Source organism: Melanotaenia boesemani, chromosome 23, assembly GCF_017639745.1.
Source record: "Melanotaenia boesemani isolate fMelBoe1 chromosome 23, fMelBoe1.pri, whole genome shotgun sequence".
NCBI classification, from domain to species: Eukaryota; Metazoa; Chordata; class Actinopteri; order Atheriniformes; family Melanotaeniidae; genus Melanotaenia; species Melanotaenia boesemani.
The window spans coordinates 3,886,928-3,898,954 of record NC_055704.1 but is presented as its reverse complement, the minus strand read 5'-3'; the positions used below and the strand labels follow the sequence as shown (position 1 = coordinate 3,898,954).

Sequence of the window (12,027 nt, the reverse complement as noted above, 5' to 3'; positions counted from 1 at the left end):
ACACATCACACCAGTTTTAAAATCACTGCATTGACTCCCCGTGCGTTTCAGGATTGATTTTAAGGTTCTTTTTTAGTAGTTTATAAATGTCTTAATGGTCTTGGGCCCTCTTATTAATCCGACTTGCTTTTAAATTATGAACCCTCGCGGACCCTGAGGTCCTCTGGTAACAGTCTATTAGTTGTTCCAAGGGTAAGGACCAGGACATATGACGAGGCCTCTTTCCATTGTCATGGCCCTCGACTGTGGAACGACCTGCCAGAGAACCTCAGGGCTGCAGAGAACGCTGATGTTTTTAAAAAGAGGCTTAAGACCTACCTTTTTAGCTTAGCTTTCAACTAAATTTTATTTGATCTTAATTTATTTTACATAATTTTATTTCACATTAATTTCTTTTCATTTTACTCAACTGTATTACTTCTTATTTATTTATTATTTTTATTTATACATTTATTTATTTATTCAATCTTAGCTGTTCTTACTGTTTCTTAAGGTAATTTAATTTTCGTTTTAACTCCAGTGTTTTCCTCATGGGGATTCCTCATGTGTAAAGGCTTATTTTGGTTTTAATACACATGAATTGAATTGTGTGTGTTTTTTTGTTTTTTTTTATCTGCGTGTGTGTGCTTTGATTGAAACTTTGTTGTGACTTAGGTTTTTAAGATGCAAAAACTGTTGCATTTTTATTATGTGAAGCACTTTGTGCTGCAATCCTGCATGAAAAGTGCTATATAAATAAAGTTTGATTTGATTTGATTTGATTTTAAAACTACTCATTGGAAACATCCTCATAGAACTCATGTCATATAAAATATACAACTTAGCAGCAAGTGACCTAAATATTAAGAAAAACTTCAAAGGTATTTTAAACAAAACCTTAGCAGAGACATGTTTTCGATAATAAATAATAATAAAATCAGAGAAATTAAAAATTAAGAGCCCAGACTTCTAAAGAGAAAGTTTATTGTCAATAAATTCTGTTGGAAGTGTTCTGGTTGCCATATTGTCAATTAAACTACATCCTATAACTTTATAAGAAAGTCAAAATCTGGGAAATCTGATTTGTTTACACACATACCTGCTGTAAGATCAGTGTGACCTCTCCAAAGAAGGAAGCGATTTGTGAAGATTATCTGTGTCAACACTTAAGTATCTTGTCTTGCTAACTAGCGTACTACCAACGCTTGTTACCAAGTGTTTTTTTTTCCCCAATTACCACATTATTAGCCAAGAATCCTTACTAGTCTCATTATTTTCATGTAGCAGTTAATTTCATATAGTTATTTTAGACTTCTAGTTTTAACATTAAAACATAAAAAATACAAGTAGAGTTGAGCACAGAACTTTCAAATAGAGCTAAAACCTGCTAATAATTACTAAAACTTTGAATACTAAAACTATAAATATTAGTATGAGCATCACATGTGCAATCTAAAGACCCAATGCAATAAAAAAAAATAAAGCAAAACAAAGAACACAAAAAACTAAACACACACACACACACACAAAAAAAAAAACAAAAAAAAAAAAAACATCTTGATGTCGTAGTGAAACAGCTGCTTAAATGCGTGTAAAAAACAGAACGTAGATTAAATAAATGGTTGTCATCTGTATGTCTGGAATGTAGATGGCATTTCACACTGATGACCGAAACAGCTACCAGCAGGATGAAAACAAAGATCAATACAGGAAAAACTCTGATCAATCTTTGTTGATTTGATGAAACCCAGACAGTCATTAGCTAAGAGTTTAGTGAGCTGCAATAAACCAAGTATTGTGATTTATGTTTTATTAAGCCATGGATTAGAAATTATCAAAAACCAAAACAATAAAAACAAAAGCCTTTCACTCTCCATAATAAATAAACATTATTCCAAGATGATGCAATAGGCTAACAGCCAAATAACTCAGGCTGGTTTCAATTCATCATCCACAGAAAACAGCAAGGAGTGCAGGCTGTGGAAGCATGAAAACTTCCAGTGGCTTCAGTATGCGACACAAACAGCTTTAATGATCCTCGCTGAAGAATGATGCAGCAGAAGGAGACTGAAGCAGCTGGAAATGGACAAATTCACTTGACAAACATTAAAATAACCAAATCAAAAATGGCCTGAGGCTGGTTGAGATACTGCAGATTCCAACAATAAGTTTAGCTTTCTGTCCAAACTAAAGGTCACTTTACATTTCATGTCCTGCTGAACGTAGAAGTAGAGCTGCTTTAACTAAAAATGTTTAAACTTATACGTGTAGTAAAAGCTGTAGATATTTTCTAAATATTTGACTAAAATCATGACTAAAACGTGTGAATCTCAGTTCTGTATCTCAGTGAGGATATGAAAGTTTTTTTCTCAGCATCTCCTCTCAACTTCAGGTAAATAATAACAAAACTAAACATTTTTCTTTAATTAAAACACAGTTAAAGGCAACATAGCATCACTAGCTATAGCTTTGATGGATGTCTCCAATGTAGCATCACTAGCTACAGCTTTGATGGATCTCTCCAACGTAGCATCACTAGCTACAGCTCTGTGATGGATCTATGCAATGTAGCATCACTAGCTACAGCTTTGATGGATCTCGCCAACATAGCATCACTAGCTACAGCTTTGATGGATCTCCCCAACGTAGCATCACTAGCTACAGCTTTGATGGATGTCTCCAATGTAGCATCACTAGCTACAGCTCTGTGATGGATCTCTCGAACATAGGATCACTAGCTACAGCTTTGATGGATCTCTCCAACGTAGCATCACTAGCTACAGCTCTGTGATGGGTCTCTCTAACGTAGCATCACTAGCTACAGCTCTGTAATGGATTTATCCAATGTAGCATCACTAGCTACAGCTTTGATGGATCTCTCCAACGTAGCATCACTAGCTACAGCTTTGATGGATCTCTCCAACGTAGCATCACTAGCTACAGCTCTGTGATGGCGCTCTCCAATGTGGCATCACTAGCTACAGCTTTGATGGATCTGTTCAACATAGCTTCACTAGCTACAGCTCTGTCATGGATCTCTCCAACATAGCATCACTAGCTATAGCTTTGATGGATGTCTCCAATTTAGCATCACTAGCTACAGCTCTGTAATGGATCTATCCGATGTAGCATCACTAGCTACAGCTCTGTGATGGATCTCTCGAACATAGGATCACTAGCTACAGTTCTGTGATGGATTTCTCGAACATAGGATCACTAGCTACAGCTTTGATGGATCTCTCCAACGTAGCATCACTAGCTACAGCTCTGTGATGGATCTCTCCAATGTAGCATCACTAGCTACAGCTTTGATGGATCTCTCCAACGTAGCATCACTAGCTACAGCTCTGTGATGGATCTCTCCGATGTAGCATCACTAGCTACAGCTCTGTGATGGATCTCTCCGATCTAGCATCACTAGCTACAGCTTTGATGGATCCCTCTGACGTAGCATCACTAGCTACAGCTCTGTGATGGATCTCTCGAACACAGGATCACTAGCTACAGCTTTGATGGATCTCTCTAACGTAGCATCACTAGCTACAGCTCTGTGATGGATCTCTCCGATGCAGCATCACTAGCTACAGCTTTGATGGATCTCTCCGATGCAGCATCACTAGCTACAGCTTTGATGGATCTCTCCAACGTAGCATCACTAGCTACAGCTCTGTGATGGATCTCTCCGATGTAGCATCACTAGCTACAGCTCTGTGATGGATCTCTCCGATGTAGCATCACTAGCTACAGCTCTGTGATGGATCTCTCCGATGTAGCATCACTAGCTACAGCTCTGTGATGGATCTCTCCGATGTAGCATCACTAGCCTCAGCTCTGTGATGGATCTCTCCAACGTAGCATCACTAGCTACAGCTCTGTGATGGATCTCTCCGATGTAGCATCACTAGCTACAGCTTTGATGGATCTCTCCGATGTAGCATCACTAGCTACAGCTCTGTGATGGATCTCTCCGATGTAGCATCACTAGCTACAGCTCTGTGATGGATCTCTCCGATGTAGCATCACTAGCCTCAGCTCTGTGATGGATCTCTCCAACGTAGCATCACTAGCTACAGCTCTGTGATGGATCTCTCCGATGTAGCATCACTAGCTACAGCTTTGATGGATCTCTCCAACGTAGCATCACTAGCTACAGCTCTGTGATGGATCTCTCCAATGTAGCATCACTAGCTACAGCTCTGTGATGGATCTCTCCGATGTAGCATCACTAGCCTCAGCTCTGTGATGGATCTCTCCAACGTAGCATCACTAGCCTCAGCTCTGTGATGGATCTCTCCAACGTAGCATCACTAGCCTCAGCTCTGTGATGGATCTCTCTAACGTAGCATCACTAGCTACAGCTCTGTGATGGATCTCTCCGATGTAGCATCACTAGCTACAGCTTTGATGGATTTCTCCAACGTAGCATCACTAGCTACAGCTCTGTGATGGATCTCTCCGATGTAGCATCACTAGCTACAGCTTTGATGGATCCCTCTGACGTAGCATCACTAGCTACAGCTCTGTGATGGATCTCTCGAACACAGGATCACTAGCTACAGCTTTGATGGATCTCTCTAACGTAGCATCACTAGCTACAGCTCTGTGATGGATCTCTCCGATGCAGCATCACTAGCTACAGCTTTGATGGATCTCTCCGATGTAGCATCACTAGCCTCAGCTCTGTGATGGATCTCTCCAACGTAGCATCACTAGCTACAGCTCTGTGATGGATCTCTCCGATGTAGCATCACTAGCTACAGCTTTGATGGATCTCTCCAACGTAGCATCACTAGCTACAGCTCTGTGATGGATCTCTCCAATGTAGCATCACTAGCTACAGCTCTGTGATGGATCTCTCCGATGTAGCATCACTAGCCTCAGCTCTGTGATGGATCTCTCCAACGTAGCATCACTAGCCTCAGCTCTGTGATGGATCTCTCCAACGTAGCATCACTAGCCTCAGCTCTGTGATGGATCTCTCTAACGTAGCATCACTAGCTACAGCTCTGTGATGGATCTCTCCGATGTAGCATCACTAGCTACAGCTTTGATGGATTTCTCCAACGTAGCATCACTAGCTACAGCTCTGTGATGGATCTCTCCGATGTAGCATCACTAGCTACAGCTTTGATGGATCCCTCTGACGTAGCATCACTAGCTACAGCTCTGTGATGGATCTCTCGAACACAGGATCACTAGCTACAGCTTTGATGGATCTCTCTAACGTAGCATCACTAGCTACAGCTCTGTGATGGATCTCTCCGATGCAGCATCACTAGCTACAGCTTTGATGGATCTCTCCAACGTAGCATCACTAGCTACAGCTCTGTGATGGATCTCTCCGATGTAGCATCACTAGCTACAGCTTTGATGGATTTCTCCAACGTAGCATCACTAGCTACAGTTCTGTGATGGATTTCTCGAACATAGGATCACTAGCTACAGCTTTGATGGATCTCTCCAACGTAGCATCACTAGCTACAGCTCTGTGATGGATCTCTCCAATGTAGCATCACTAGCTACAGCTTTGATGGATCTCTCCAACGTAGCATCACTAGCTACAGCTCTGTGATGGATCTCTCCGATGTAGCATCACTAGCTACAGCTCTGTGATGGATCTCTCCGATCGAGCATCACTAGCTACAGCTTTGATGGATCCCTCTGACGTAGCATCAATAGCTACAGCTCTGTGATGGATCTCTCGAACACAGGATCACTAGCTACAGCTTTGATGGATCTCTCTAACGTAGCATCACTAGCTACAGCTCTGTGATGGATCTCTCCGATGCAGCATCACTAGCTACAGCTTTGATGGATCTCTCCGATGCAACATCACTAGCTACAGCTTTGATGGATCTCTCCAACGTAGCATCACTAGCTACAGCTCTGTGATGGATCTCTCCGATGTAGCATCACTAGCTACAGCTCTGTGATGGATCTCTCCGATGTAGCATCACTAGCTACAGCTCTGTGATGGATCTCTCCGATGTAGCATCACTATCTACAGCTCTGTGATGGATCTCTCCGATGTAGCATCACTAGCCTCAGCTCTGTGATGGATCTCTCCAACGTAGCATCACTAGCTACAGCTCTGTGATGGATCTCTCCGATGTAGCATCACTAGCTACAGCTTTGATGGATCTCTCCAACGTAGCATCACTAGCTACAGCTCTGTGATGGATCTCTCCAATGTAGCATCACTAGCTACAGCTTTGATGGATCTCTCCAACGTAGCATCACTAGCTACAGCTTTGATGGATCTCTCCGATGTAGCATCACTAGCTACAGCTCTGTGATGGATCTCTCCGATGTAGCATCACTAGCTACAGCTCTGTGATGGATCTCTCCGATGTAGCATCACTAGCCTCAGCTCTGTGATGGATCTCTCCAACGTAGCATCACTAGCTACAGCTCTGTGATGGATCTCTCCGATGTAGCATCACTAGCTACAGCTTTGATGGATCTCTCCAACGTAGCATCACTAGCTACAGCTCTGTGATGGATCTCTCCAATGTAGCATCACTAGCTACAGCTCTGTGATGGATCTCTCCGATGTAGCATCACTAGCCTCAGCTCTGTGATGGATCTCTCCAACGTAGCATCACTAGCCTCAGCTCTGTGATGGATCTCTCCAACGTAGCATCACTAGCCTCAGCTCTGTGATGGATCTCTCTAACGTAGCATCACTAGCTACAGCTCTGTGATGGATCTCTCCGATGTAGCATCACTAGCTACAGCTTTGATGGATTTCTCCAACGTAGCATCACTAGCTACAGCTCTGTGATGGATCTCTCCGATGTAGCATCACTAGCTACAGCTTTGATGGATCCCTCTGACGTAGCATCACTAGCTACAGCTCTGTGATGGATCTCTCGAACACAGGATCACTAGCTACAGCTTTGATGGATCTCTCTAACGTAGCATCACTAGCTACAGCTCTGTGATGGATCTCTCCGATGCAGCATCACTAGCTACAGCTTTGATGGATCTCTCCGATGCAGCATCACTAGCTACAGCTTTGATGGATCTCTCCAACGTAGCATCACTAGCTACAGCTCTGTGATGGATCTCTCCAATGTAGCATCACTAGCTACAGCTCTGTGATGGATCTCTCCAATGTAGCATCACTAGCTACAGCTCTGTGATGGATCTCTCCGATGTAGCATCACTAGCTACAGCTCTGTGATGGATCTCTCCAACGTAGCATCACTAGCTACAGCTCTGTGATGGATCTCTCCGATGTAGCATCACTAGCTACAGCTTTGATGGATTTCTCCAACGTAGCATCACTAGCTACAGCTCTGTGATGGATCTCTCGAATGTAGCATCACTAGCTACAGCTTTGATGGACTGGAAAACTGAACAAACCTTGGTCAGGTGAATTATCACACACACAAACAAAATAATAAAATATTTAAATAAATAAAAAATAATAAAAGCCACTGGCTCTGCCCACAGTAGGACCCCTGGACCCCCCTAGAGCCGCTCCCCAGTGGGAGTGGATGGAAATATGTATGCAATATTTAAAGCCCATAACATCTAATTTGTTTATTATTAAAGACATAATGTGAAAGCTGAAATGACTTGCTATGGTGGGATCATAGTTGCCTCTATTTCATTTGTGCTTGTTGCCATGTTTCTATCATTTTTTCTTCTGTCTCCAGCTTAGGAACCTGATTGGTCCTTCAAACAGCTACAGATTCACTAAACATCAGTCTTATGATTCTCTGAAGAAGCTGTAGACAAAGGAAACGGCTCAAAAATCTGAAATTCTAGCAGACATCTGTAAGATAATCTCTAAGTATCTCCAAATATAAAGTCTTGTGATTGCAGTAACTGTTGCTCTGTATGAACAAATAAACATTAAACGCCAACTGGATACCTAATAATTAACATGAGTTTTTGTGCCCGTCAGAAATAAGCAGTCCAAGTGTAAGTGCACAATTTTCAGATCAATTCACCCAAGGAAGCCTTGGGCCTGTCTATGCAAAATAGGACTAGTTACCAAAAAAGTTAGAGATAATTTTATTCGTTTCCAGAAAATTGTGAGGGATATTTACATTTAAATGCAGGGAAAACACAGAATCTAAAAATAAAGATCCCTGTGAATCTAACTCTGCACCAACAGTGGGTGCAGTTTCACTAGTTGACTGACAGCTCGGTGATTCTGTCAGATCAGATCAATCAGGTCAGGGTGATCACCTTTGCCGCCCATCAACATGATGAAAACCCAGTCCCATTCTAGGACTGATGGAACTGATCTGCATTGGGGTTTGTCCTGATTTATTCCTGAACACTTTACCCTTCCTGAGTGGCTGAGGGAGATTACCAGATAATCTCAATCCAAGTACAAAATCCCGTGCTATCGATTTTCATTTCAGCTTTTCCTCAAAATGCTGCGTCCTCAGTGAAATACATGTTTAATATGAAGACTGGATTGAAAAAACGTTTATCAGGACAGTTTCATGTATTATTCATCACAGCATGTGTTTAAAAATTAAAGCATAACTGTCCAGCAAAGAGACTGATTTGGACATTACTGTTGAACAGAAACATGAACAAATAACGTTTTTACAGATCTCGGTTATAATAATGGCTACAACATGAAATTATGTTGAATAAACTGTCAGTTAACTTAGTTATCACATTATCAGTTAACTGTGACAGATTAAACATTTAATACATTTACTTTTGTTGTTTATTGTATTTGTCTTGTTTTAAACACTAAATTGCTAAGTTTAAACATATCTGAAACTTGTGAGACTTTTGGCTGACTTGATTTATATCCCCATGTTTCAGGACTAAACAATGATTTAAGTATTTCTGACATTATTAGCCCCAATGAGAGCTGTATGTAATAGCAAAAACCTCTGTTATAGAAGTCTGTGTCATTCTAGTAAAAATACTACACTGTAATTTAATGTCTGCAGCTTAACATCAAGAGTACAACTATAGCAATCAGCAACATCGCTGACACCCAAACTTACTATTAGAAACAATATTCATTAAAGTGTTAGACTTAAACTCCTGGTATTTAATCCAAATAAACATGCTGACATAGCTTACTGATCGTAACTGTAAAATCTGTAAATAAATACATAAATAAAATTAAAAGGCATTTTTATGTATTTGAGCTGGATATCTCTAAATGATGGTAAATGTGGTGTTAACCCATTAAAAGCCTATGAAAAACAACAGTTCTTGGTGCTTTGAAATCTACTTTTGTTACAATTTCAGCCCCCGACACTGATGAAAACTTGTTCCAGTAACCTAAACAGGATAAACTACAGTAAAGAGTTGAATGAATCCGTGTAGAATTAAAAGGTCCCAGTTTAGAGAGGCATCAGAAGCAGCAATAACAACTGTGGTCCGCAAGCTCAGATCTGGCGGAGCTGGGGACAGGGCTCACCGTGCAGTTGGCCGGTTTGCTCTGGAGGCTATGCAGCGTCGGGCTGAGCCAGCAGAAGCCCAGGATGAAGAGGCTGAGGATCCCGCAGGCGATCAGGAATAAGCCCAGTCGGATACTCTTGTCCTCGGCCTCGGAATACTCGTACGACACCCGGATCTTCGCCATGGCAGCCCCGCGGAGATCTCCGCCGGCATGGAGAAGAGGAACGGAGGAGGATGGGAAGGGACGGACGGATGGAGGAGCAGGAAGAGGAAAAGGGAGGAGGCGACGCTGTTCGCCTGCTGCTGAGAAACTGTTGAGTTTAATCACAGACTGCTTTCTTTCTCTGAATCCGTTTCATCTCCCTCAGGCTTCATTTAGCCGCCCTCCCTCCACCCTCCACTCCCTCTCCACATCTCCATCCTCAAGCTCTCAGTCTGTCATCACTCGCTGCATCAATTTATCTCTGCTTTCCACAACTTGCCTTCCTACTTTCCCATTTCTGTCGTTTATCTACTGTTTGATCTAATTCTGCTCAACGAATAACTCCAACTTTAAAGGCTCAGTTCGTAAAAAATGCGCTACAGACTTCAAGAGCCGCGAGGTTAAAACTTCCCAGCAAAATGCAAGACTTAAAAGTTAGAAAAAGAAGCTTTAACGATATACAACGATCCGTTCTTTGTATTTTTGAAGAGGTGTCTGATTTCATATAGCTTCAGCTGAACACGTTTAATAAAGGCCAAATAAAAACAGCAGTTGAGTCTTTGGCGGCTTAGCTTTAATCTCTTAATTTTAATTATGCTTAAAACAAAGAATATATTTTGTATGCCATGAAAGATTAATCTGAGACTTCAATGCTTGTAAAATCTTATGTCTAAACCCTGGTCCTGTCTTGCAGGATTGAGACGTTTACCTCTCGTAACAAACCTGACTCATATTAATGCAGAACCTGACGTCAAGCTGTGGGATTCATTTGATTTGAATCAGGAAAACCTGCAGGACACTGACCCAAGAGGACCAGAGTTTGCAAGTCCTGGTGTAATGATCATGCTGCCAGATGTCCAACAGGATACACAGTAGCCTATTTGAGTAAAGCGAGTGCACATGAAAAACCACTAACTTATTGAGAATCCATTTTTCACCAGAATGGTTTAATTTCTGGAGAACCTCTGCTTCTGCTCGAACACACTTGATTCAGCAGATGAGGAAACTAATAATCTAACTGCAGAAGCCTCACAATGACATGTTCGTAGAATTGGTTGTAGTGGTGCAGGAAACAAGATATCCAGAGCAGACAGGTCCCAAAAACTCACCAGGAGCCAGCGCAGGAAACTTCAGGTGAAGAAAAGATGGTTTGGATCTGGTGCTAATGTAGGGCAGGGGCGTATCCAGGAAATTTTAAATGGTGTGGCCAAGTTAAGACAGATGCTAGTGTGGGGTAGCCAATCAATAGATATCAATGACTACAATGTCCAGCAGGATCAGTTAGCTTCAGTTGGAATCAGTGTGTTAAATACAGGAATTACTGAGTGTCTGGAATCTATTAAATAATAATTGTGAACCATTTCCAAAACTTCCATCCATCCATTCATCCATCCATCCATCCATTGCTGCTTATCCTGTCAAGGTCTGGAGCTGGACCCAAGAAGGAGAAGGCAAGGTTGGTGTTCTGTGAGTCTTTATTTACAAAGTGATGCTGGTGCTAGGTGTAATCCGGTGAGTAGTGAAGCAAGGAGCAGGCTGGTAGGAAGAGCGGTGAGCGGGCAGACAGGATCCATGAATCCACGGATTTATCCAGGGCAGGGGCACGTTTAGTAGTACGATCCAGCGAAGACTAGAGAAGATCCTGGAGTCTTTATACCATCTTCTAACCAGCCTGATGCACCTCAGCTGTGCGGTCCTGATTGGCTAAGCTGCCCTTCCTCCAAATAAGGAAAAAGGCGGAAGCCGCACTGGCAAGGGCAGTCCATGACATATCCGGAGTCGGGTCACAGGGGCAGCTACCTATGTAGGGAAACCCAGACTGCCCTCTCACAGGCCACATTCACCAGCTCATCCGGGGGGATCCAAAGGCGTTCCCAGGCCAGCTGCTTGTATTCGTGATCTTGTTCTTTCGGTCACTACCCACAGCTCTTGACCATAGGTAAGGGTAGGAACGTAGATCGACCGGTAAATCGAGAGCTTTGCCTTTTGGCTCAGCTTCCTCTTCACCACGACAGACCGATGCAGAGTCCGCATCACTGCAAACGCCGCACCTATCCGCCTGTCCATCTCCCGCTCCATCCTTCCCTCACTTGTGAACAAGACCCAGAGATACTTGAACTCCTCCACTTGGGGCAAGACCTCATTGCTGACCCGGAGAGAGCACTCCACGCTTTTCCGGCTGAGGACCATGGTCTTGGACTTGGAGGTGCCGATTCTCATCCCAGTCGTTTCACACTCGGCTGCGAATCGCTCCACTGAGAGCTGAAGATCGCAGCCCGATGAAGCCAATAGAACCACATCATCAGCAAAGAGCAGAGACCCAATCCTGAGGCCACCAAACTGGATCCCCCTAACACCTCGGCTGCGCCTAGAAATTCTGTCCATAAAATTTATGAACAGAAGCGGTGACAAAGGGCAGCCTTGGCGGAGTCCAACTCTCACTGGAAGCAACTCTG

General features: G+C 42.7%; 1 protein-coding gene across 1 annotated transcript in view; it reads right to left on the bottom strand.

Moving 5' to 3' along the window:
- LOC121634369 (calcium-activated potassium channel subunit beta-4-like) overlaps window positions 1-9,851 on the bottom strand; it is a 62,365-nt gene extending 52,514 nt beyond the window's left edge. The window contains exon 1 of the mRNA XM_041976934.1: window positions 9,389-9,851. Coding sequence (XP_041832868.1) covers window positions 9,389-9,553 — 165 coding nt within the window. The 5' untranslated portion in view covers window positions 9,554-9,851. The remainder of the gene's footprint in view (window positions 1-9,388) is intronic.
- Between the last annotated feature and the right edge of the window lie 2,176 nt (window positions 9,852-12,027).